This window comes from Nylanderia fulva, unplaced genomic scaffold, assembly GCF_048542155.1.
Source record: "Nylanderia fulva isolate GAGA-0341 unplaced genomic scaffold, ASM4854215v1 Scaffold57, whole genome shotgun sequence".
Taxonomy (NCBI): domain Eukaryota; kingdom Metazoa; phylum Arthropoda; class Insecta; order Hymenoptera; family Formicidae; genus Nylanderia; species Nylanderia fulva.
The window spans coordinates 536,147-563,461 of NW_028190665.1; the positions used below are offsets into that span (position 1 = coordinate 536,147).

A 27,315-nucleotide genomic window follows, 5' to 3' on the forward strand; every position below is an offset into this window, starting at 1 on the left:
TTTTCGCTCGATTCACATCGCCCATTTTACTCGACGGGTCGAATAATTCGCGCTTTTTTATATTAATTATAACTGTTTGCTAATTAAAACATGTTGGAATATTGTGTGTTACTGATATAGAGAAGAAATATATTTTGCAAAAATGTTTTTCCGCTTTCGTCTATGTATGCATCAACACTTTTTTTAATCTCTTCCTCGCTCTCTAAAATCGCAATGCTCTTGAAAACGCGCACACTGTGCCACGTTGTAATTAATGTTCTCTTTTTCAAGTTTTCTTATAAATTTTCTTATCTGCTTGGAAAATTTTCTTCAAAATTACCTTTATTCTACTCTTCTGCTTAGCGTGCTTTGCGCATTTTTTTCGTTTCTGTATCAGCGTGGACGCTGCAGATAATACAAATAAAAAGATCTTATCGTCTGACTGCGCATAAACGAAAGCTACACGACATTCCAGTTTGATCTGCTTTAGTGGTACAGGCACTCACAAGAAAGTGCGTTTGGTCTTTTATCTTGAAAAATGTTCTGGATACGATTTCATATTTTATAAGCGTTGTGCGCACGTGTTTTTCCCTCGCGCATAAACGAAGCAACAGTTGTTGCCTTTCCTCTCTGCCTGATATTTTCTGCCATAGTCTAATCAAGATCATCAAGACACGTTGCAGGTTTCTTTGTTATTTACTGAGAAACGCAACGCGCTCCGTGTGTGTGCGTGCGCATGCATCGCGTTTACTCTATTTTTATATTATTGCAAAAGTCTCGCAGAATGAAGATTTTATAATACGGGAATACATTACAGAGAAAGAGAGAGAGAGAGAGAGAGAGAGAGAGAGAGAGAGAGAGAGAAAGAGGAAAGAGACTAGTTCTCTCAATAATAACTTTATAAAATACGTATATTGATTAATGCATTTTACGCGCGTACATGCGACAGAACTCTTCTCGATGAGATTTTTCTATATTAAGTTCATATATGTATATATACATATATATTTTTATATTTTCACACGTACGCACATACACATGTATATACGCGCGCGCGTCGCGAAAGAATATGTATGAGAGCTCGTCGTATAGAATTATAAAGTACGATAAAATATGCGAACGCGATATTGTAATTTTATTACGAACCCGGGGAGCTGCCGCGAAAAATTCATTTTGTATTATTCATATTACTTATATGTGCGCCGCGCGAAGGCGCGCTGAAATTGTGCCCGAAAACGTATGGCTTGTGGGCGTCTCGCGATACCGTAGCAAAGCAGAATTTCGGGTTTTCGAAGCACACGGTGTACGACGGTATAAAGTTCGCGCGCGCGGTGCACAACCGGTGCATAAAGTAAAAGCGGACCGAGATGAAAGGAGCGGAGAGCCAGCGGGAAACGTGCGTCTGAAGGGTTGCCTGGTTTGTGTGGAAGCTACGAGAGCAGCAGTCGGTGCGAATAGAGCGATAGCTACCTATTTTGCTCTCCTACTCTCACTGGACACAAAGGAAGACAGAGAGAGAAAGAGAGAGAGAGAGAGAGAGAGAGAGGAAGTAGGAGGAAACAAACAAAAAGAGAAAAAGAACCATTTATTTGGCATTCTACTACCTCGTGTTGTCCTCTCAAGCGATAGATAAAAGAGATACAGATAGAATTAATCTTCTGCCGATTTTATCTGCGCTAAAAATTACACGTGTATAATTTAGCAAGTTAATTTAATCCGCACACACAATCTTTAAATTCTTACATCGTTGAGGGAGAAGTAACAAAAAATATATCGGCCTATTTTTTTTTTTTTTTTTTTAAACTGATTAAACAGCCTGCAAAGGTATCGTAATTTAGATTCATTGTAAAAGTCATGATTAATTTACCAATTTGTAGCGTTTCACGAGATAAGATATTTAGCAAAAATAAACAGAAGTAACACTGTGATTATGTTTTGACGTAAAAATACTCTCGTATGATTTGTATAAATGGATCGCGTCACAGAGTTGAAGATGACTCTAGGATGAGAGGCACGGCGAGCCATTCCGGTTATACCGACGTAAGGAGAGAAGGTCGTGTCTTTCGCGGATCCGTCCAAGAACGACGCTATCTCGACGTGACGAATGAGCAGCTTCCCGGGACTATTTCGCGGAGCAGAGAACGCTCGAGGAAATCATCCGCATGTTCCGGGAAATTCTCGAATAAAATTTTCAACGGACCGCGTGCGACCATACAGCCTGTTTCCAGGCTTCTCACGCTTTCCCTCGTATAAGGATTCCTGTGCCATTTGTGGAGTAGATTTTTCCATACATATATAGATGTAGGAATATGATATTTTATTCCAATATTCAATGTAAATATTTCCTTTTAGTCAGATATATTTTCCTTTAACCAAAACTACACCGTTATAGAGAATTTTTGAGCTAAATAATTAATAATTGAAATAAAAATTTAAAGAACTCCACAACTCCTCTCCTCAGAATTTAATATGTATTCGAAAATTATGAGAAAATATTCAAATCAAACTTTTACTAGAGACAGGTCGATTTCATATTGTTCAAGAATTTCAATATATCAACGAAAGTTTGAAAAATCTGAAAAATTCTGCACATCTTTTCATATCAGTATCTTTTATCAGCGATTTTACCGTACCGTGGATTATATAGGAGCGATTCGTTATAGGTTTGATTTTTGGTTCCTGCGAACGCATCTCGTGACATCGATCGTGCCAGAGCGATGAAATTGTCCTCGTTATGAATAAGTGGTACCATCATTGCAAATTCTTCTCACGTTTAGCTGTTCAGCTTGCTATGTCTCGCGTATATGCAGTGAAAATCCTCGAATCGTTAGCTGTAGAGATTCGCTCGTTTCCAATGATTATTTTTCTTTCGAAATGAACTTTTCTTTTTTTTTATTTATTTAATTTTAAACATTTCTATATGTACTAGTTGTAACAACCAATATTACTATAATAACCAGCGAATGAATATTCATGTTTGTTGCAAGAATACGACACGTTTATCTTGTTTTTTTCCTCTGTATTATTGTAGATAGTCGGAGAGAAAAAATATTTTATATTCGCGACTTTGTCTTCCCCTCTGTTGTTTGTAAGCTAAATAGAATATTATTTCTCGAGATATGTATTTCGTAGACGCCTCTACAAGAAAAGAATATATTGCATAATCTTCGAGCTGCGCGCAAAAGAGATAAATTTTCTCCTTGAAACATGTATAAAAAAAAATAAATGCCTTTATTTCAATCACTGTATAAAGATATACTAGGAAAAAAATAATAAAAATTGAATGCCACATATTTTTGTGTGTTTCCAGATATACAAAAATATATTTTTTTTAAAACGCCTGCATAATCGAATGAGTATCCGTTGTGGCTAAAGGGATGCTTACATAGCAAGCGAGATTATGCAGTAACAAATAGCGACGTTAACGCAATCGTTTCCTCGGCTTTCCTCGCCGGTCTTCCAGTAACGGCAGTTCAGCACTAACCCAAGTGTTTACGAAAGCATCGTCTTTGTGAGATAAATGCGCGACCGAACTTGTAATATCTTGTGACACATCGTGTACGCGCGGTTTAACGTAATGCGTTCCTCTTCTTGGTTTCAGAGTTCGTTCTAACGCACGCAAGGCGCGTATTATGTGAGGAGAAAATCGCGACGAGGGAAACGAAGATGTCCGCCGTCAGCGTCATCGCATGGCTGCTCGGTGCCGTCGCTTTGGCTGCGATTAATAATGGTGAGTCTTTTTCAAATCCAGTCAAAATCATGATTGTGTCGATCTGTCCATAAAAAGTCTGTAAACTCATGAAAAATGCTGTTTAATTAATTTTGCAATTATCTATGGAATAATAAATCGAATGGAAATAGAATGCATATTTCATGCTTCGTCGAAAGATCATTTACGAAATTGGAAATTTTGTTTTTGACAATTACAGACTTTTTATATCAAAAAGTCATTTTTCATCGTCACCTGATTTAATTATCTCGACCATAATTCAATCGTAATACGAAAAAATAAATATGAATTTGAACATTGTTTGCATTTTTTTAGTCCTTTGAATTTAAATAATTGTGTATCACTTTTCTTCGATAGATTCGACTTTTTTAATAGTCAAAAAATAATTTCGCGATGAAAAGATCGAAATTACATAGTGTAAAAATTTTATTTTCGAAAATATTCGCTTGTTTGCCGGTTTTCTATCAATCAAACGGTTAAAAAAATGAAATCAAACTGAATATCTTTTATCTATAGTATAGAATTACTTTCATTATTTTTCATTCTTGCTTCTTCTTTAATGAGAAATTTATAAAAAAAATTGCTTACCGATTACTAGAATATCTCAAAAATATTTACAAGGTTATTTAAAAAAAAATAACAGCACGTAATAATAGTTTTCAATTTATATATAACCACATCAAACGCGGTTTTATTATTTGCCAAACCTGCCCATTATGCAATAACAATACAAAGAACAAATATATTGACACATATTTTTTGAAATATATGAAACGATCGATTTCATATAATGGTTATAATTTATCCGTTTGCTTTTGATTTTTACGCCCTTGTCTTTTTTTTTTTTTTTTTTTTTTTTTTACGAGCCATATGAAACGTGAAATAACTCAGAGATATGGTCGAAATACACGGTTGAATTATGGTGATAGCGCGTTTGATGGATTCATGTTGCGCGTTGTTTATACAACAAGCATAGTAGTGTCTAAATGAAATATATCTGCGGTATTTTTTTGAATGCGTTGCACTACAGGTTTTAAGAATATTCAATAAATATTGCGAAAAAACAATATGGGAAATATATGTTTGTAAACGAATCATAGGAATTTATATATAAATAGTCAAGAGAGCGTCTCTATTTTTCCGAAGCACCAATATATTACATCAAGGGAGAATCGAAAATATCCACTGATTGATACACGCGGCCAGCGCGTGATATATGATTTGGAGTTATTTATAACGAAATTGATCGGCGGTAATTTTATTTAATCCAATTTTCTTCCTGTATATCTATGGGCATCACAAAAGTAGGACTGTTACACAGAAAAATATCCCTGAATTGCGAAGGCGATTATTTAATGTACATTCTTGATGCAATCGTGCTTCAGGCTTCATCGCGTGCGCGCTTTTAAGGAATCCCTTTATTCGCAGACACTGTCTCGCGAATCATATCACGAAAGATTTCCATTTCTTCGTCCGCGGCTTTCGATACAAGAATTCGCCGTGAAACGGATGCGTGAAATTTGAAAGTTAAATTTAGAGATATCTGTGCGTGCAAAAGGCTTGAAACGCAATTCTCCGTTGATTGTCGTTTTTTTTTCTTTTTTTCCCCACCATCATCTAATCCAAGTATCGCGGAACGATATTTTTTTGATTTTCGCGAGAAAGAACGAAGTGATCTTTTCTCTGCGTTTGTGATCCTTTCGCGCGAATCATTGGTACGTTCGAGGGTGAAATTCGTGCGATAGCATACGAATTCGAGGCTCGTCGGGGTTCGATTGTCGGTAAGGCACGGCACAATGATTTCGAATCAACGCGTGTCCGCGCGGATATACGCACATCGCGTCTCTCGTGCGCGCGCGCCTCGTCTATTCAAGTATGATTGTCCGCTGATCCGCGGCTCTTCTCGCTCGCACGGAACGAGAGAGCGAAAATATATATATAGAGAGAGAGCATCAACCCGGCCGTTTCAATACCTGGGTGACCTACTCTCCTACCCCCGGCAAGGAAACTTTCATTACTCGCTTCCCATTTCGATACCGATCGAAAGTCGCGCGATACCATCTATAAAAGAATCATCTTCTTGGAAATGTCGCGAAAGAAAGACATTTATAAATAAGAAATGCGTGACTCTCTCAAGATAGAAAGAGCGTAATTTTCTGTTTATCGAAAAGGATCGCCGTTGATTACTACACCTAAGTATATAAAACGTCGGCTTACTTTCGATTAATGTCTCGTTATTCTCCACTTCTGTTATTTATATTTGAATAGAATGATAATCTGCACACGTGCTATAAACTGCGATAAAAAATTGACTTATAAAGATATATCTAAAGCCTCGACAATTAATATACAGACTTGAGCTCCACTACTAGCTTTTTGATCTTTTAACGAATTCGAGAACCGATTCCTCTCGAGACTCAAGCGCACTTGTTAGATCGAAATCATTAAAACAGGGATGTGCAGCAGGCAGCAGCGAGCTTCGCGCCCGCTCGCCCTCTTTACAAACTTGCATATATACCTCCGAACAACATGTACCGACGATAGTTCTCGAGCTGCGGGCAATAAGCACCCTTTTCTCCGGGCAAACAATGAGGCGACATTGGGCAAAAAATTAACGAAACGCGTTTCCAAATGCAGACTCATCTCTCGATTCTCTCTCATTTTACTACGTCCAGAGAGGAGCGAGATGGGGCATTTGTCCCCTTCTTGGAATCATTAAAAAATTATTTTTGCATATTTAATATAAAAAGTAAATAAAAAAATTAAATTAAAAAAATATCGTAATTGCCGAAAAAAATCCTGCGAACGTCCCCTTTTTCTCGACGCGAAACGTCAGATGCGCACCGTAAATCGGAGTGTAGTTAAGCGAACGGAACACACATTGCAGCTGGATAACAGGACCATGCGAAAGTATATATGCGCATTCTCGCCGATTGATACAGGAAGAGTCCGATCGGCTATTACGAGCAATTTCACGCGAGACAGGTAAAAGCGCCGTAATTACGTCACCAATTTACCGAACGTTTCGTTGGCGAGGCGACCGCCGGATATGACATTAAAGACGACGTGGCGAGAGATTTATATACGTTAAAGTCTCTCCGCCGAGTAACTCTCGAGATCGTAAAGCGGGCGTAAACACGGGCGAAGACACCGAGACTGATGTATGTATGCGAAGAGCGTATATACGGTGTCGTATAGCAGAAAATTGTGCGAGTCAGATTTTATTCCCTTCTGTACGTTTTCCCTCTTTTTCCTCTTTTCAATTTTTTTCGCGCTCGCTGACGCGCGGTTGCCGTTTACGCTAATTATTTATGAATGCCCTTAGGATTTTCTCACATTGACCTGTCGCCGGTCTGTCGCGCGTTTCCATATTGCGAAATGGTTATTAAAACGCGGCGTCATCCAATTAACGGGTAATTACCGTTGCTTATTATTGCTTGATGAGCGCCATATGGTTATATCGCGACGAACGTGTTGTCTAGTATTCCATTATCGATGAATATTAATTAATGTAACGCGCGCGCGTGTATCGCGTGCGGATAATTAAATTGTTATAAATTGTCGTGAATGTTCCGCGTACACGAGGGATCTTCGAACGCGCGCGATCATAATTACACGCTAACCCTAATTTTTCACCCCACCGCAGCACCAGAGAGTGCCCCACTAGTCGAACTAATCGATCGATGTGCCACGTTCGTTCGAAGATTGCGGGCAACGATCGCGCGCACGCGCACTCGTTACAAGTTCTCTCGCCCGTCGAGAGAGGAGAACTCTGGCAATTAGGGTTCTTGATCTCTTATTGCGAGTACCAATTCGTGTTGCTGCTAGCGACAGAGTTTCGCAACCCCGTAGAAAGGAGCTCGTCGGAGAGAGGGTGGTAGGTTGATTTAAGTCCTGCGGCTAGGTGGCGGAAATCTTTGATAAGGCACGGCTACCGCGAACGCTGATTGGTTGCCCGAGGCTTCGCGCCGATATGACGTTCAAACAATACGCTCCATGCTAACAATGCAATCGCGGCCGAGATAAAGATGTATAGATACAACCGATATCTATCCGTGTCGCGCCCGTATCCCGTCGGATCTATGACCCTGGATATCCCTTCAACGTTCCCATATCAATTTCAAGGCGTCGACAATGAAAAGGGTGAAGCATGATTGACGTCGTGCGTTAGTTTTTTTTTCTTTTTTCGTCGCGAGAGAGAATATCCACCATGGATGTAAAATATCCGGTCGAGTATCGGAAAAACGGGAAATTTGCACCGTATATTTTGAGTACGCATGCGACGTTATTCGATATAATGTTTCCTGTAATTTTATTTTCCGGCATGATGCGCGAGAGAATGCGCGTATTGAAGCAGATTATGCGTGCGACAATGCTACCTTAGTCAAATTTTGCATAATTCTCTTTGATCGGGCGCTTCGCGGCGCTCTTTGGCGTTGATTAAATTAATTAATCACTTCTAACGTGCGCGTCTTTGTATCTGTCGCGTGTTAGTGAGTATACACTTTAGTTTCCATCCTATATCGGGGCGAAATTGGAAACTATAGAACGTTATGGAACCGCCTCTTCCCCCATTCTCTATCTCTCTGTTGCGTCCGATGCATCGTGTATGTGTATAGTAGTTAATACGACGCGTTTACTTTAAAGTATACCTATATATTACCTATCTATACGTTCGTTGGCAAAGCCGCGAGATGTCTAGGTGCCAAGATATATCGTCGTTGCGTGCGATCGATGCCGCTATATTTTTCTTCGACCGTGTATACATTGCGGGTCTTGTTTTCTCGGGTATAATGAACCTCGTTTGTCGTTAAACTTCGTCTCTTGCACCTATACACAGATCACTCCCGGCTAGTACCGGGCTCTCGACGACGTTGACGTCGCGACAGCGCGTTCGAGCATAAAAGTGTTGCCTGTGATGTGTATAAACTTGGTGCCTTTGCTATTGTTTTATCCGAGAGAGAGAGAGAGAAAGAGTTAAAAAGGAAGAGAGAGAAGGTGGCCAGGCGGTTATTATAAACGTCGAGCGAAGAAATATCGATGTAACACTTGGATGCCAGTCTTCGAAGAGAAGAGTCGCCTTTTACCGTGCTTACTTAACTAGGTGTCGCGTGCCTCTCTCTGTCAGTCGATGGTTACCATATATACACCACTTTTCCAGGAAGAATTCGCATCATCGGCGTCATTCCAACGTCGGTAAGCTGTTATTTTCCTTCTGCTGTTTCCGCATTAAAAAAATTGGTCGTGCGAAAGGGGATAGTGGGATAACTAGGTAGAAAGTAGTTGAATCCATCATTGCAGGAAAAGCATGTGTTAACGGGATAAATTTTTTAGCGATAAAAAGAGGCTTTTTCAAAATGACTTATTATTCATTGCCCCACAGAAATTGCTTTTGCACGATATTTTTGATCCAATTATAAAATACTTCATAATATTATTTCGGAAGAGGAAAATTAATTTTTTTAGAGAGTTCATTTTTTCGTATAATTCATATTTGTTTTGCAATAATGTAATTGTTGCATAATGAGATGAATTCTTAATTGAGAAAAACAAAAACGTATGCCAGCTAAAATTATTGCAGCTAGAATAAGTATTTTTTTGTAAAAATAAAACTGTAAAAATAAAATAACCTAAATATTTGAAAACAAATAGCAAATATAGAGCCATTGGAATAGCAATTTTTTAACGTCCAGAAAAAATGGCTTAAAAATAGAATAAATTAATATTTCAGAAATATGGTGCAAATCTTCTCGCTGTTCCCGAATTCATACATAAAAACTATGTGCGAAAATATTCGAGAGACATCGACATTTTCTGTTCCGATATAAACGACGAGTTTTTCCCGACTACACACACATACGAGGATAAAATGGTATAACGTGTACTCTTTACCTGACGATGACACGATTCTCTATTACGTGCCCGAATCTGTCCTTCTCACGTTAATAGGATGCACTCGCATTGAATCGCTCTGGTGTATCGAACTGCGTATCGACGAAGGAAATAGAGAAGCGTGTAGGTTCGAATAGGCACCGATAACACGTATTGTCGTTTTCCTATCACGTTACTCGGGCGGAATAGGAACTGATAATGAGAATAAGCTCGCATATCCGTAGCGCGCTCGCTCTAATCTCACAAAAATCCCCGCACGTAGGAATATGAAAGTATCAACTTTTGCATCGGATATCCGCCGTGGTGTATCATAGTCGACGGGTGATACGCTGATATACTTGGCGATGAGTTTATGAAACTTACTTTTAAGTGTCTTTCGGGCCGGTGATATACGCGCGCGAAGATTAAGACCGAAGTTTTCCCTTAAAACCGGGCAAAGTATGTAGTTACTGCCGTGGATATCGTGGACAAATTTTAATAGCATCGTATAAGAGCGTATAACTTGACGTTTCTCAGTTCGTAAAGAAGAAAAACGTTTCAATTCATTGAAAGAAGCTTTGCAGATATTGATTTATGTTTTCAATCATATATTTATTAGATATTACACAGAATATTATATATTTATTTATATATTAATTCTTGTCGCTTAAAGTGTATTATCAGTAACTCATTACTCTTTCTTTTCTACACAACACACGCACGCATACTTTTTTGTTTCGTTTTCCATCTTTCTTCGTTTTAATAATGCACGAAATCTACGTAAGCGCGCGCGAGAAAATAATTAGCACAATACAAACAGTATAAAAAAAAATGGATAATGATATGGATCTGCTTGTTTAAAGTTTTAAAGCATCGATACTCAGGTCACGATTTAAGCTTCGTTAACGCTCTAATAAATCGAGTTGTTGCCGCATCGATTAATCAATGCATATACACGAGGAGCTCGTTACACTTCGTGCCTATTCAAAACGCGATGTTAACAACGTTCTACGCCGTGTAAACCGAAACGCGTGCAGTTACGGCAAAATTCCTGTTCGTAGCCATTAACGTGGTTCAGACGCCGATTCAAGCGAACCGGCGAAACGAGCACGTAAGTTCAAGGGGCACCTACGAGGCTAACGTTGAAATGGTCCGTAGTTTGCCCGAGTCACCTCGTAACTTCGAAGACATATGTTTCCAAAGCGAACGGAGGGTCATTCTTTTTCCCTTCCCTTCTCTTCTTTTCCCCTCCCTCCCTCCCTCCCCCTTTTATTCGCAAAGTTATTCTTTGATCCACTGAGACTTAGGTAAGAAGATCATGGAAAATATTTTAGTTCCTTCAAAAAGTTTGGAACACTCTAAGCCGCATAAAAAATTTCGCGAATGCTATAAAAAAGATAAGACATTAATGCGCAATTTAATATTCTCACATCCTCTCCTTCCATTATAGCTTTTGAATTTTTTTTTTTTTTTTTTTTTTTTTTTTTGACAATATTTTATTGATAAATTAAAATCGACTGTAATATTAATTTAGTCTAATTGGTTATAGAAGATAATTGTTTTGATATAACTATTGGTAAAATTACGTTATAGGACATCTGGTGTCTTTTTGTGATTCTTTTGTACGATCGATTCTTGTGATTATTGTTTCTCTCTCATCCTTTCTGTTCGGGGTATCGTCGGGATGTAACGCAATTCCAAGCGACCTGGATAGGTATTGTTATTGAGAGAAAAAAAATTAGTTGGAATTATTTTTCAATTTACGATCCGTTGTCCCGATAAGCAATAACATTGGCTTAGGATAGACGGAACGCGAAGAACGAATACTTGGATGCATCCGCGAAGGAGAGCAAAATGTCTTTCTTTAATGGAAAGAAGATTCTCATCTTTGTTTGTAACCTGATCTTTCGTCGTGCGCGCGCACGTGTCTTATTAAAACGATTTACAAATAAATATTTCGAAAAATTAACGCAGGGTGGGGTGAAGAGAGAGGGGTAGAGGAGGGAAATATCTCTTTGTTTTAAAAAGTAAATGCAGCAACTGCTAGGTTCCGCGTAGATGCTTCAGTGTCAATATTATGTCTAAAGTAACGTTTAACTCGCCGTGTTTGCTTTGGAAACAGCGTACGTACGGTCGGAAGAGGATGATGAATTTTTGAGAGGAGAATTTCTCCTTCAAGATTTTCCACGAGACACTGGCGGCATTCATTTAACGTCGCGCGAGTTCGTTTCCATCGATCCGTGCAAGCACTTTACCACACTTGACCGAGAACAGCTTTTAACGGCCCATCACCTCGGATGGCTACTCATCGACACGGAAAGTATATTCGGAATACCTCTAATACGCTTTGAAGGAAAATCGATACATGCCGAACGGGGTGGAAGACAGAAAAAGAGAGAGAGAGAGAGAGGAAGAGAGAAGGAGAGCCACCCTTCTCTCGCTATCGGTTATCGGTGGTCGCGATCTCCTTTATTGAATTCACGGGGAATTCTATTTATACCGTAACGAGGAAGGAGAAAAGAGAGGAAGAGGAGATGCGGGACAAGGGGAATTAATTGAGCGTCGATTCCGCTCGCGTTCTCGATTCGTTCTATACCCTACCAATAAGTTGGCAGATATACGTACACACACATACACATAATATATGTGAACCTAAATAGTTTACGCAAAGATTGCGAACTCGCGTTCGGTTTGAGTTATCGATCACCGTCGATATCGATCTTATGTCGCGCTACCTTATGTTTGTTAAGCGTAAACGTCGTTAATATACGCGAGGATTTCCGCTCTGTTTCGAGAACATGGCAGTATCCATGGTGTTTCCTCGCACAATCGATCGCCCGCTATTAACGCACGCACGGAACGTGCGCGCGACTTGGTTGAAACTTTAGGACCGTAGGCGAATCTGGACATCCCGCTATTTCCTAAACGCGACTGTTTCCTTAGTCGCAAAGGACATTATTGTAGGCCTGAAGGTATGAACTTGAGTGGATTTATCTGTTCTAGCCGCAATAATCAGACGTAGTTGACTTGTGCTGGGCGACTTAGCTTAAGGATTTAGCGGAAGGAAATAAGAGGGTAACAGCAAATGGGACGAAAGAAGAATATGTACATGTTGGGAAAGCGAGAGAGTAAAGGGAGAGACAGAGAGAATATAGAAATGGTGGAGGATGAAAGCTGCGAGTGCCGCAAGCTCTTTCCTCTATGGTATTCCTGCAAACATCTCGGAGTCTCGGGGGCATACGTCGAAAAGAGAGAGGGTGGGTAGCCAGGGGTGGCACGGGGCGTCTTAATCTTCCCGGCGAATTTATGACCGAGTTGTTTAAGGGATGTTTAGTTGTACTTAATCCGTAACTGCTGCATTCGCGTTTCCTAGCTCGCCTGTTTCTCGCTCCAAGTACCCACCCTATGCACTCTTGTTTCCCGCATGTGTTCGTGTTCCCTTTCTCTCTCCCTTGTTCTCTATTTTTCTCAAAGTATGATATTCGCGAACTGGCAAGCTTGTTCCGCCTCGGTTAGATGAAAATCAAATGCTCGATGTATTTTGCGCTACCATATACGGATACTCTCTTTTTTTTGATCGTCTCTAATTCGATCCTTCTGTTTCTTTCTTCCTTTCTTATCCTTTTTGCATGCTCGTTCTTTAGCGAATATCTGACGTAAAGTCGGTCGTAATACAATACAGGAGAGAAATAAACTTGTCAGATTGTATAGAGGAGAATACACACTCTATTAAAATATCCGATATGTATTTTCCGTGCGTATTGTGCGCGTTATATTTCAGCGTACGTTTAATAGATTTGGAGAGAATTAACTGTAATTAAAATCCGCTAATTAGTTATAATATACTTTATCGTATGTTATGTTTTGTGGATTTAATTATTTGATATAATTTTTTTTTTAATTAAATATTATTTTAAGAGTTTTTTTGTTGACTCGAACGAAATATTGCGTAATTGTAAAATTTTATTTTACAATATTATAATATATTTATATTATACGATTTAGGTCAAGCCCCGCGGCAATCAGTCTAAGTCAATATTTTCTAAAATATCATTGCGGCAAAATGCAAGTAATTAATCGATCAATATATATGTATATATATATATATATATTTCGTGCTCTAATTTTCATTCAGCAAGGACCGCATTTGCGGTATCGAGTCCCTGTTAAGTACACGAAGTTAGCGAATTCTCTCGATGACATTTGCACCGTTCGTTTGCCAATACTGGTTTCGCTGACCACAGTGATCTCCAAAAGGATCGTTTGCTACGAGTCTCCACTGCTTTTGGTGTTTGGTGAACTTCTTGGCAAAATTAAGGTCCGGGCAAGACGAAACTTGTTCAAAACTTAATTAGCTGAACCAGTCAAAGCGCAACTGTTAGCGAGGTATATCGCTATCTTATTCTTTATCGATGTTCGTAAAACGTTGATAAACGAGCATGGCCAATCATGATGTACACTTGATACAATTAGAGTATTAGAGACATCTCCACTGCTGTTAACATTCTCTTGCGAATCTTCTGACTTTTATCAGTACCTGTTTTCAGATTTTATTTTTGAAATTTGTCACGTTCTATATAAATACATACAATTATTATTAGTAAAGCTGGTATATTTTAAATAATTCAAATACAAAAATCTTTAATCTTCTTACCTAAATTTTTATAAAAATTTATAAATATGTAATCTCATATACGTATATATATATATCCAAAATCTTTTACTTTGCGGGTTTTATTATTTATTATTCATAAATCCTATCTCTCTTTACTTTCCCTCTGCCGTTATACATCACTCGATTAAATGCGGATTAAATCAGGCAATGTTTACGCCGTGTTCATTCGAAGCGAGCGTCTCGCGATCGAATACGATCGCTTTACGATCGATTTAACCGGGGATTCGAAAACATCTGAACGAGAGAGAGAGACGCCGTCATCTTTGCCGTCCCCCATCGGAGAGATTGACGCAAAAGAATGAGATGCGAACGTTTCTTAACTCTTACAACAGCGAGAAAAGTACTCTCGTGGCGAGCGAAAGGAATCCCTCGGAATTGCGTGTGCGGTTACGTGCATGTTACACGTGCGCGATCACCGATTTGCATACGATCCAGGCTTGATATAGTCGTTGTAGCGTGTTGTTCAATGGGATCCTGGGAATCTGAAATCCGGTTCCGTTACGCGAGGTCGACCGCGCTCGTATGTCGAGCACGTAGAAATTCGTGCTTCACCCTTACCTTATCTGGCGCCGTAGCGAGTCTTAAGAACCCTCGCGAGACACCGCGGATCTCTCTGCAACGCGAGTTTTTTTTCTATCTTTCGTATCTCTCCACATATGCATATATCTCTGTATCCTTTCTCTGCGTTTAGTTTCTTTTCGCTTGCCACCCCTTGCGACGCGCCCGATCTGCCACTTATTGTATCTCTCTTGTTCTCCATTCATTTGGCTTGTCGAAAAGCGACGATATTCCTTTGGGTAATTGCCAGATTGGTCTGATTGCAGCAAACGAGGTGACCCAGCGCTATTCTCGTTAATCAAATTTTAGATAACGAAAGATGTACGCGTTCGTGTATTCTTTGAGATCAGATCAACTGCCTTTTTATTTTTATTTTTTTTAAACGACTCTGTATTGATTCTTCAGACGCGTATACGATAACTATGTGTTAAAACGGTGAATATGTAAAATACGTATAGATAAATATCTGCTATTTTATCATATTTTCATTTAAAACAATGTAATTTATCCTCTTGTGGTAATTAAATTATGAATTTAATTTAATTAATTAAATTATAAATTTTTTTTATACGCAAAACAATCTGCATTGAGAGAGATTTTTAATTTCGTTAATAGAATGATTTTAAAAAGAAGAAAATTATATGTTGTTTGTTAATCGATGTGTCATATTTCAAATCTGTTTTCGAAGCAAAGTTGCTTACAGCGAGGTGACTTACAAAGGTAATCGATCGCTACGGATGTTTATGGCGAGTGAACGGCAGTAAACTCTTTGATTCCGAGTGATTTGAATAATATTCTTTTTCCGTGTATTTTACGGTAACCATATTTCAATTTAGATTTCTTTGAAAAAAAAAAAAATTCGAGACAAATCGTCTCCTTTTATATCGGATGGCGCAACATCTTATATACCATAGGTATTTTGGCGATACATTGGTCTAGACAATAGGCGTTAATTACAACGGGAAAGGAGCAGCAATCGTTATAAAATGGGAAGTTTGCCTTTCACAGTCCTATCTGATGCGGGCGCAACTGCTTTGTATATGCAAATTGTTAATAGAGTTGATTCACGATACAAGCCTCGGCTTGTAAGACTAGACGACCGAAAATAAATGCCAGATACACGAGAGAGATCGAGATACGCGGATATACGAGAAACACGTACGGTACAACTTAGTATAAGTATTTGACCTGGTATTTACAATTTTATTAGATTTAGGATGTGCACGTTTCTCGGCTCTGACCTAGTTGTTGAAAATTTACTATTTGCGACCGGAGCACGAAGACGAAGAGCGTTTATGAGACGTATCTCGCGAGAATCTTTTCAGAAGCGTTTCAGAGATTTCGATCGACTTCTAAATTGAATTACTGTCTATATGCTATATCGTCGTGCTCTTTCGCGATTCGTTCGAGATACTCGAACAAAGAATTGCATCCACGACTGTTTGCCTCGCAATATTATAATATGTCATCAGATTATGAAAAAAATTCCTTAGAATCAAAGTCGACATCTTAATCTCCTCTTATAATATTGTGTATACACTCGCCAGAGCTCATTCGAAAAATCTTATTTAACTTAAGCGATATGATTCGATACGTCGATTCGTTCGGATACAAGTCAAACAAAGTTCATCCGGAAGTTTTTCGCTGACACATATCCCCAAAGGGGGAAATTCCTTTTCCTTCGCAGAAAGTTGCGGTCATTTGTTTTACTTTGCTTTCATTGCGAGGAGATCTTACGAATAGAAAGATCACTGGAGAGGAGCTAAGTTTTTTTTTCGATGATACGTCATACGCACACTCGCACACAATTTATTGTGTGTTTACCTCGTAACTTTTGATCGATAAATATAAAAGCTTTTACTATAGAAAAATTTATAAAAATATTTGGAAAAAAAATGTTCGATTCGCTCGATATATTGCGAGACTTATTCGCGTAAACGCAATTAACTATGGATTATCACGGCGTTATTATCTCCCGGAGAGATTCAATCCTTGTTACTCTCGTCAGATTGCATTTTATCGACTTCGTGACCGAATTAACTTTCGCGAACGGTAGTTACTAAGGGCCGAAGTTGAAAGTGTAGCGAGTTCTTTGTGCGAGGTAGGACAATACGAGGCGGCACCGCGATGCAGCTCTCTTCGTAGGTTTATTAATACAGAGAACAAAATAGAGTTTGTGAGTAGCGTGAACTTTCTCGACGTTCTGGCGGATAAGGACAACGTAACGCTTTTCGCTCGCGGACTTTTGTATCGAGCGACTTACCAGTCGTTACTCAACGTACCTTGTCTTGGCGCCGATAATTGAAGTTCCCTTCAATTGAAGAATTCTGTAGTTTAATTCCGGATTTTAGATCTCTCTCGGAAACTGAAAGTGTCCTTCATTGTTCGTGTTGCAATCGCGCGAACATTTGACATTTATTGTCTCGTTTTATTCATTCGCCTTACGTTCCACTGTCTTCCCTCGTTTCGCGCAGATTTTTTTTTTAATATACGAGGAACTTGTAAAAATTAACACCGATGTATTTTGACAAAACGATCGCTTTCAGAGCCGCGATCTAATGTCGTAAAGTGTCTTTGAAGCAGCCGTAAACCGGAAACGCTCTTTATGAGGATTTTAACCTTTGCTTTCAGGGAAGATGAATGGATCGAACGATAGGTTACTTTCATTAGAGCGATATCTCTCTCCCTCTCTCTCTCTCTCTCTCTCTCCCTCTCTCCCTCTTTCCTTTTTAACGCATTTTATCAAACTGTTCTCTAAAAGCAGATTATAGTATCGAAGCATAGAAGTACGAAGCTTTGATGCGTTTAAATGTACGCGTATAACGATACATATAGCGAGATGAAAAAGTCATTCAGGCGCAGTCGTAAACAAGCTTTCCAATAATGCAGAACCTCGTAAAGAAAAACTATCGGGGCTGGATCTTTTATTCTCTTTGAGAGACGCGAGAGTTTTTTTTTACGCGTTGAAAGTGACAGAGCCTGCGAGAGAAATGTGATTGTATGTATATATTGCTTTTGTTTATTCGCACATTCACGTGCGAAACATATTTAATTGGCTCGGATAGTAAAGAAAAACTATCGGGGCTGGATCTTTTATTCTCTTTGAGAGACGCGAGAGTTTTTTTTACGCGTTGAAAGTGACAGAGCCTGCGAGAGAAATGTGATTGTATGTATATATTGCTTTTGTTTATTCGCACATTCACGTGCGAAACATATTTAATTGGCTCGGATTAGACTCACTGAACTGTGAGATATCGATATCGCGACACGAACTTTCAGCCCTTTGCGTTATTTTGTAGTTTTTATCCAATTACCGGAGGATTATCGGATAGAGAAGTATTGGAGCTGCGCGTCGAACCGACATAAAATTGGCCTTTCGACAAGTCTCGGATTGACGAAGCTTGTGAAGGAAAGGCTTAAGGGAAAAGAGAGAGGGAGAAGGACGAAAGCTCTCAGAAAACGAATGGAGCTTTGGTAGTCGACATTTTTTTGCACCAAAGATTGAATGAAGCCTATGTTATTTCGCCGAGTTCGATCTTCGCTCTCTGCTACGGATATAGAAAAATTTATTTTACGTCAATCATCACGCACGTCTCAGTTATTACGAATAAATGGAGAAATTATTTTCGCATACAATTTTCTGCATGAAACTATATCAGGATCATGTAATGTTACGTGAATTGACACGTATATGTACGAGGCAAATATATACGGATTGCACTTCAAAATTTAATGTGTTTTTTTTTTATAGAATATAGAAATAATGTTCTTCTATATTAATGCACGTTTTTTTTCAATTTTACCGTTGCAACAATTACAATATCACGCGTAATTTAAAGCGAGCGGAAATCAGTTTTAATGTACATAAAATTTAATAATGCAGAATTTATTATACGAATCTCAGTATCAGCTGCTCTCAGTAACAATATATTCATTGTAATATTAGGTTTGCGATATCGACAATTAATAAAATGAATTTGATATTCCTGCATTATGCTCAACGCTGCACTATTCGCGCAATTACAACTAAACCTCCGCTTTGAGCTTTCCCTTGTGTTCGACTCGTGAAACATTATTCCATATATTACATCGCTTTAAAGCACCTTCCCCTCTATTGCAAACATTATTTGTGTCATACGTCCTTTCATTTAATAAACGTTTCGCCGGCAAAATGTGACTACCTCGTTCTCCCTCGAAATGCGACGCATTACGTGTACGGAATACCGTCGTCTACACCATTTAGAGTAATTACTCGACAGTGTTGAGATGTCTCGTGCACTCTCGTGTAACGTTTGTATATGCGTAACGATTAACAGAATATAGTTTCTACACGCGTCCTTTAACTTTCGGCATCTCACAGATCCGGGGGAATGTTTGAGGTTTCAAAGTTACGTCAGTCTGTGATAAATCTAGAAAAAGGAGAGACATACTCCACATTACATTGAGAGCCATTATAACTCACAACAATACACGGGTTACATATATTTTCATATAATTAAGTATATATAGTGTGATGGTGACGTTTGCCAAATTTGTGCAAGTGTTTGCAAGACGGAAGATCGGTGTACGTAAACATGTCGGAATGGCCGCCGATACTCCGATATTCGTTTCGATGTCTAGGAAGAGGAATAGAGCCGGGCTACGTGAGCGCAATGATATCGTACTTACGTTCGTCGTAAATACGTGCTGCGGATGTAACCACTGACCATTAAAATGTTCATATATCAGGAGCTACGAAGCAGCTTCCGAACTCTATACATGTATGTATATATGAAACGTACTTGTCCGATCTACGGGTTTTCCTACACCCGATATTCGCGCTTTATCTTTCCTACCTTTTTTATTACTGCAATATCGAGCTTTAACTGCGATTGATAGAATATTCCCAATAAAACGGATGATTTCATAATGGATGCACCAATGAAAAGATATTTTTATTCCAAGCTCGTATCTCCTTTCTATTTTTTTGAAATTGAAATTTATTTAATCATTAATACGTTCTATTTTTTTTTTTTAGTTTATTTACAAAATTAATTTAATATACAAATATCTCGAGAGAATTTTTTGAAAATAAATTTTTCGCAGCAAATATAATTATGGAAAAAAACCCACTTTATTCTCGCTGCGTCGTACATGTCAGAGACATATTGGCTCGATTTCGCGAACTCTCCCGCTCTCACGAATCATGTTCGCATTCGCATATCGATATAGTCTCGCGGGGGAGAGAAAAAGTGTCGGTAATTTGGCGGAGTGCGTGTACGTCGAGAGGGAGGCACAGTGATACTTTATCACTGTAAACGCGCCGAATTACGACAGGTTTAGCGGCCTGCGAAGGGGCGCGCTCGTGCTCGCCCTGAGAAATTTTCGATAAACCAATACCGGCGCACCTGATGCCTATATCGCTTTGGAAAGTCTGACGTTGGCCCCGATACTCTTCCGACAAAATATATAGCGGCCTCTTAAGCATCTCCGTATCCACTCTTACTAAATGCGCGTCTATCGCGCGCTTCTTGAATAGTTCATGTCTATCCCATGCCCGCAACACGGCAGACGCTCCATTAATTTTACAGGAGCCGTTATAGGCTACAGTTGCTTCTACAAAAGAGCCAGCACGCGTATACAAGCCTTTCTTCGCGTCTCTAAAGCGGGATAAGCTTTATACGCTGCCAATAACCTGACGGTTATACTTACACGCGCTTCTTGTTCGTCGACTTCTTCCGATACTATTTACAATCCGCTTCGCACGACGAGAACGATCGATTCGCATGTGTATCGGGATTTCGGTGATCGTCTCGGGAATTTGGCCGTCGTCTCGCAAGTAACGTTTAATTATGCAATCGCCGCCTCTGGCGAGCTTCGTAATGCGGTTTCCTCGGGGTTTCGCGCGATACGTTTTTACATATGTACGGACGCGTTTCCGTTTCGCAGAGAGACTCGAAAGAAGAAAGACGACGGGATAACAAAAGCCGCAGCATTGCGAGGATTAACGAAGTGATGTGTAATGAAAAAGAAGAGAAAGAGAGAGAGAGAGAGGGAAAAAACATGCAAAGCCCGCGAGCACAACCGGCGACTTCTTCGTCATCTTGATTGCATTATATCGCACGCGATTTTTGCATAAAACGTTATACACTCACATACACACACAGATCTATGTACACACTCACACACACACACATATATATGCGTATATATATGTATGTATATATATATAATCGCCGTGAGAGCGAACGAGCTTTAAAGCTTCGCGTGGGGATTCAGAGTGCACAAAGGTTACTTTGTTTCGCGACACTATTGGCGTTATTAACACGGCGGAATATATTTTCTGCCGAGTTAATTTTTCAAGCATAAAGCCGCGGCGCATAAATCGCTCAAAACCGCTTTATGATTCGCATTGACGTGAAGCGAGAAGCACGACGACGCGATGACGATTAACGCGGGACGAATAATCGCGCTGATGTCGACGTTTCAAGAGGCAATTTTTTCGAAACTGTCGCAAATTGCTCGTAAACAGACACCTTTGTCTCGTCCCGGCCCTAATTAGAGAATAATTTGTTCTTAAATGGCTCTTCCCCCACTCTTTTCGGTAAAAGCTCTTTATTATTCCTAAAAGGATTATTGACGATTCGAAGCAGTGTCTGCTAATTATATCTATAATTAACGTGGTTTTCGATTAACCGGACCCTGTTTGCGACTGCTTTTTACTAACCATTGTTCAAAGGATGCAAGATTTTTTATGTCAAGCTCTTGGTTCCATTAAGATGCATAAATATGTGTTATTAATCGCGGATATTATTTTGTCAATTTCGATTTAGCGATGCGAAAATAATACATTAAATGCAAATGCATCATGCAAAGAGATAGAGATAAAAAGGTGGTCAATTGAGGGCATAGCAAAGGTCCAGCCATATATGCGTGTATATACATATAGCAGATAGGGGGAATGTAATCTGTGAATTAAGGACCAGCACCGTGTATTACCCTAACAGCACTCGCGAGAAAAGCCCCCGTCACCGCAGGGGAGGATATAAATTGTTTTAACGCCGCTCTGATGCGATTTGACGAGGAGCATTCCCTCTGGAAGTACGGGCGCGTGAGATACCGCTATTAAATAAAGGATTTTGGGCGCCCCTTATTCTTTTAGCCGGGGCTAACCCTGCTCTCTTTCTCTACCGTCAGACAGATGGCGCGCGCGCGTGAAATATGATTTGCATAAAGTTGACCACCGCCGCCTAAATCTCGGCCTCTTCGTCGTCTTCTTCTTCGTCGCAACGCGTAATGTCCGTGTAACGCCGTTATAATCCCGTATGTATCTCGCGGATAACAGAGCCGCAAACGCGGTATTATAGGGGGTAGGGGGAGGGGGAGGGGGGGTTGGAGGAGGAAATGCCTCTGGAATCGACGTGTGTCGCGTTCGACGTATCGATCTCGTCTCGCGAGTGGGCCGCGATGAGAGCGCGCGTATACGGTTGTTATCTATCGAATGCCCACATGGGGTAGTTTTTGCTTCTGCGTGTATCGCGGAAGACTGCAGTAAATGTCGAGGTAAAAAAAAGTCCCGCGCGCGATTCGCGAAGGCGAAAGAGAAGAAATGTCTTCTCGCGCGAAACAAATTTCGATCTCATTTCTAAGAGAATTTCTAAGAGAAGAGGGCAAATATTTCTCTTTGGACAATGAGAAACGTGAGTTTTTTTTTTCTTCATTTTGTCCCCTAGTGCAACGCGCGTCACTAACGGTAATTAAAAATATGCAAAAAGGGAGGGTTTCATGACTCGACTTGTTCATATAATTTCTAAATGGAGTACCGGGTAAGAGAAGGAAGAATTCTCTCCAAGCTATTTTAATTTCGCATTCGGCATCGGTAACTGCAAAGTGCGTGCTGTAGCTGTACAGTTAATCGCGGGAAATTGACTGCGTCCGTTTGTCGCTCTAGTCAGTAAAGTAAGATAGGAATGAAACTCCGAAGAGGGAGGGAAGAAGATGAAGAAGACGACGGGGCGGACTGACGAAAATGTAAATACTCGCTCGGGGGATATCACTCGGTGCCGTGAGAAAATTAACTCGAAAAATGTCTTCTCGGTAGATAAGCTGAGACAAAGAAGTACGCAATGGCAGCTAGGGTTTTGAGGGTAAAAATAAAGGAATGAGACACAAGGAAGATCCGTGGGGAGGGTCGAAAGTGGTGGAGAACAGGGGATGCTTTTCTCTTTTCCATCCGCTTCGAAGTATTGAGACAGTCTTACATCGCGTTGGAATTCATTTCAATGAATTTGCATTTCAAGGAAGAATAATTCTCCCCGGCCTCATCCTTTTTCTCCTCGTGTACTTCCACCTCTCTACCCCCTATTTGTCGCGTGCCCTATTGATATTTGACCTATCTCGAGATAACTTTTTTTTCTTGATCGAGCAACGTGGAAAGTCACTACGCGCCTACTTTATTTGTTTGGATTTCTTTTCCCTTTTCTCGATCGAATGTTTACGATACATTTAAAGGAGATGAAAATAATGGGAAGAATTCGGTAACTTTTTCGGTCCGACACGGTCGTTTTTTTCCCCCAAAAGTATAGGATTCGTGCCAAAGAAATAAGATAGATGGGAAAGTTTTGGATAAGTTCTCACCCCGGTTGTTCGCAATCTCCGCTTCTATGTAGCTCAAAGTATAGTTTCTCCTTGCGTTGTAGATCTGGTAATTACGGCAATATTTTAATTACAAGACGAGACCAGATACGGCTCGTTACTTTAAGTAAGATGACTTAAATGCTATTCTTATGTGCGTTAATGTGAATTTAAATCTCAAAGAGGATGACTTCAAAATAATAAAGGAAGAGAAATATGCTACCTGCAAAATATACTCGCGGTTTTAAGTGCTACACTTTTAAATTACCTTTTTAAAAAATATATATCTTTTCTCTTTATACTTATAATAGTGTTTTTTTTTTCGCGAATAGTCTCGATAACAGAAATGTGTTAGTCTTGTTCGGATAATCGGTGTCTTTCTGTAATGCCTTTTTCCTTAAAATATTTTTCTTTCCTGATCAAACTACTACGATCGATCAAATATTACTGCCCGTTGCTTTATAGCTTGAATATTTTACATCTCTTTTCTCGCCGTAATTTGCTGCGCGGTAGAAAAATAATCGGAGAAACTGTCAGTTTTACATATCGAGAAAAGGAGCGATCTATTACTAGCACGTAATGTCATCGGAAATCTCATTGTAGTCAAGTATAACCCAATCGGATATATTACTTATATCGTTCATGAATTACAGAGCGAGTGTAAGTCCGCGCAAAAAGATACACTTTATCTTTCAACGTTAGCGTTATAAATATACACGAGCATCGATTATAAAGCAGAATCGTCGAACTCGGCGCCGGACAGAAGCGTTTGGTTACTCGTTACAGGTTTCGTTTATCGCGAACAGAATTTATCGTTTCAATGATACATCGCTCGTGTTATCTCATTATTTTACCTCTTGTGTTACGCTTTATACGCTATCATGCTAGCATTATATACAATATATATATATATATATATATATATATACATTTATACATATATGCGTATATAGTGTATATGTATATAATACATATATACCGCGGGATTGTACAATGAAGCAAATGCCGGGACTTAACTCCGAGTATTGTATTAAACGTTCAACGTATCGATTGTGTGGATGTCGAGCACTTTAACCTATTTGCTTTGAATCCGCGTATTGATCCCGCCACGCGCAATCTGTGTCAGCTTTCTTGTCCGGATCTCTCTAAGAGTGACGAATAGAAATTCAAGGCGCTCGCAGTCGATCCAACACGGGCTAACCCGTCGTTTATCCGATCCGCGTGCTGGCTCACGCTCGCATCCGTATAGTTTCGAGTTTTAGCTACGTCGAAGACGCGCACCGGGAAATTTAACTGACGTTGATTGTAATCGTCGTGAAAGTAGCTCTTACAAACCGGAGCGTTCGGTTATCGCCGATATACACTCGATCGATCGAAGCGAATCCTTAGAAGTATATAGGTAGGTATCATGTCTTTTACGTGCCTCGATTATACTACTTTGTACACGTTAATGAACCACCAGCCGAATCGTTAACAATGAATATCATTTATTTTTCACGCTGGCGATGTTTCATTCGATCTATCCACTCGCGCGTTTTCCTGTCACATAGTCGTCAGAAAAATGATGCGGTTTATCGTCTCGTTCGGCTGCCGTATCTGCTTTACGCCTGGCGATTATGTATCTTATGGCTCGCGCGTCTTACCCTACTAAACGTCCGTAAGAATAACAAGAAGGGAGTTGCAACACGAAGCGATTGGTTATATACGCGAGGTCGTAAAAAAAGGAGCCGCGAATAGGTATTATTCGCAAACGAGAAAAATTGTGGGAAGGATCGATAGACGCGCGGCCGCAGGAGAGATGACGAGAAAGGCATCCGGGAGAGAGCAAAGGGAGATTCTATGAATAATAATGCGACACGGTAGACGTCGGGGGCTCTAAGTAGTACACGAAGCAAATAAACAGTGGAAGGACGTATAATCCGCCGCTGGAAAGTGCATATATTACGCTCGACTGCCACCTCCTTCTCCTTCTGAATTTCCGCCGAGCAGGCGGATGTAACCGCGTAAAATCATATCTTTCACGGTTGCTAATCTCGAATAAGTCTTGGCTGTCCAATTCCGAAGTGATTCCGGATTTATATTGCCGCACCGAGTGAACTTCGCTCTTACAAGGAGATCAGAAAGACGGCGGATTGGGACGAGACTCTCTCTCTCTCTCTCTCTCTCTCTCTCTCTCTTTCTATCTCTCTTACTAGAGGCTCACTATTATGTCGGATAGCCGTGGCTTAAAGTATAGAATAGAGTGGCCTTTTCTTTGCTAATTTCTCGCATTGCGATCGTATTATTGAACCGTTTTGATCTCATTTCTTCATATAAAGGAGATAACGACATCGTCGGCTTCTTCATTCTTCGAATTATGTGGCAAGTTTCTCAACTTTTCTTATTCTCTCCTTTAAATACACGCCATTTCTTTTCACGGCTTACATCTGCGTCATTGTCTCAGCGCTTTATCGACAAAGTTGAGCAAACTTTTTCTTTTTTATTATACGCGTCGAAAAAGAATATTTGTCGGATGTTAATAAATTTTTGCGACGATATTCGATGTTAATGGTGACGCAATATTGCATTTCGGTACAATAGAGAGCAGAGAACGATATCGAATCGACTATTCGTCCGCAGCGAAAATGTTCGGAGAGGATAGCGCGTGCTTGGGTAATACTTTAAGCCCTGTATCCTGAAAATTTATGACAGTTTGCTAAGCCTAGTATAGTGTGCCTCCTCGAATCCCCCTTGTGCAAACATCTGGCTCTATAATCCGTCGCCTCTATCTTGAAAGCCGAGAAGAGCATCTTCGTCATTGTTGTGCAAAAATAGAGTCCAATCCAACTAAAGTATCGAAATTAAGTTAAATGCAACTTATCGTTTACGCATTTGAATTAGCGAATATTTACGAAAAATCAAATCAAAGCGAAAGATTTTATTTAAGTAAATCGTCTTACTTTTTTCTTAAAGTAAATAATAGAGAGAGAGCTTTATCGATTTCTTTTTTTTTTCCTCCTCTCTCTTACAGCTTTCGATCGCCATGTATCTTCTCCGTCACTTCCGACCCTGTCTTTTAAATCGAATCAATCATAATCTACGCGACGCGATAATATCCTTTCAGATTTAACGTTGAGTCAGTAACGCGAATTGATTGCCGAGCGAAGATACGAGTCCGCGATATGGGCACTTGTATGCGAGTCGATAATAACACACGGCGAAATTTTGAGATGTCAGCTTATTACACGTCATCATCGTGTGCGACGCGATGAAATTTTTAAGCGAGAGATCTCTCGTTTACTTTCTATGTTCGTGATTCGTCGCGCATAATCATCATAATTAACTTATACAAGCGGAGAGCTCTCGGCGTGAGAAATTATGCAAGAGTTAACGCGCGTATAATGATAGCGCATTCTGTAATTGCGCGACAGCCATCTCGAATATTAAATACCGAGAGCTTGGCGCGTTCGCGGTATTAATTTAAAAGGCGTTATTTAAAAGAAAATTTCTCTCCGCGACAGTATCGGGAGAGGAGAGAGAGAGCGAAAAGACGGCGAAATTTTGCAATAAAAATTAAACCGTACTCTCCGGCGAGAGAAGAAAAGAAAGAGAGGGCGAAGACAGTCGTTCCACGACGCAATTTACTTTTAAAGGGAACGCGAAGAATGTTCGATCATTCGATTAGAGTTTACGTCGTAGTAACGTCGATGAGAGTCCCCCGGCAAAGTTAAGTGGAGTTTGCAAAAGTAGGTTATCTGCAATTCAAATATACTTCGAATATTCCATCCCTCCGACAGTTACTTAATCTCTGCGCAAAAGTACACCTTTCCGCTTTCTCGCGACATGTAAAAATCCAAGGGCTGCTCCAGGAGTTCGTTGATATCTCACGTGCGTATCTCGTAGTCTCTTC

General features: G+C 39.8%; 1 protein-coding gene across 5 annotated transcripts in view; it reads left to right on the top strand.

The window, feature by feature from the left end:
* Positions 1-27,315, top strand: part of LOC114942317 (neurotrimin) — a 341,341-nt gene that overhangs the window by 38,214 nt on the left and 275,812 nt on the right. For all 5 annotated transcript variants that reach the window (XM_085487535.1, XM_085487531.1, XM_085487533.1 and 2 more), the window contains one exon: positions 3,581-3,709. In XM_085487535.1, coding sequence (XP_085343661.1) covers positions 3,646-3,709 — 64 coding nt within the window. In that variant the 5' untranslated portion in view covers positions 3,581-3,645. The remainder of the gene's footprint in view (positions 1-3,580; positions 3,710-27,315) is intronic.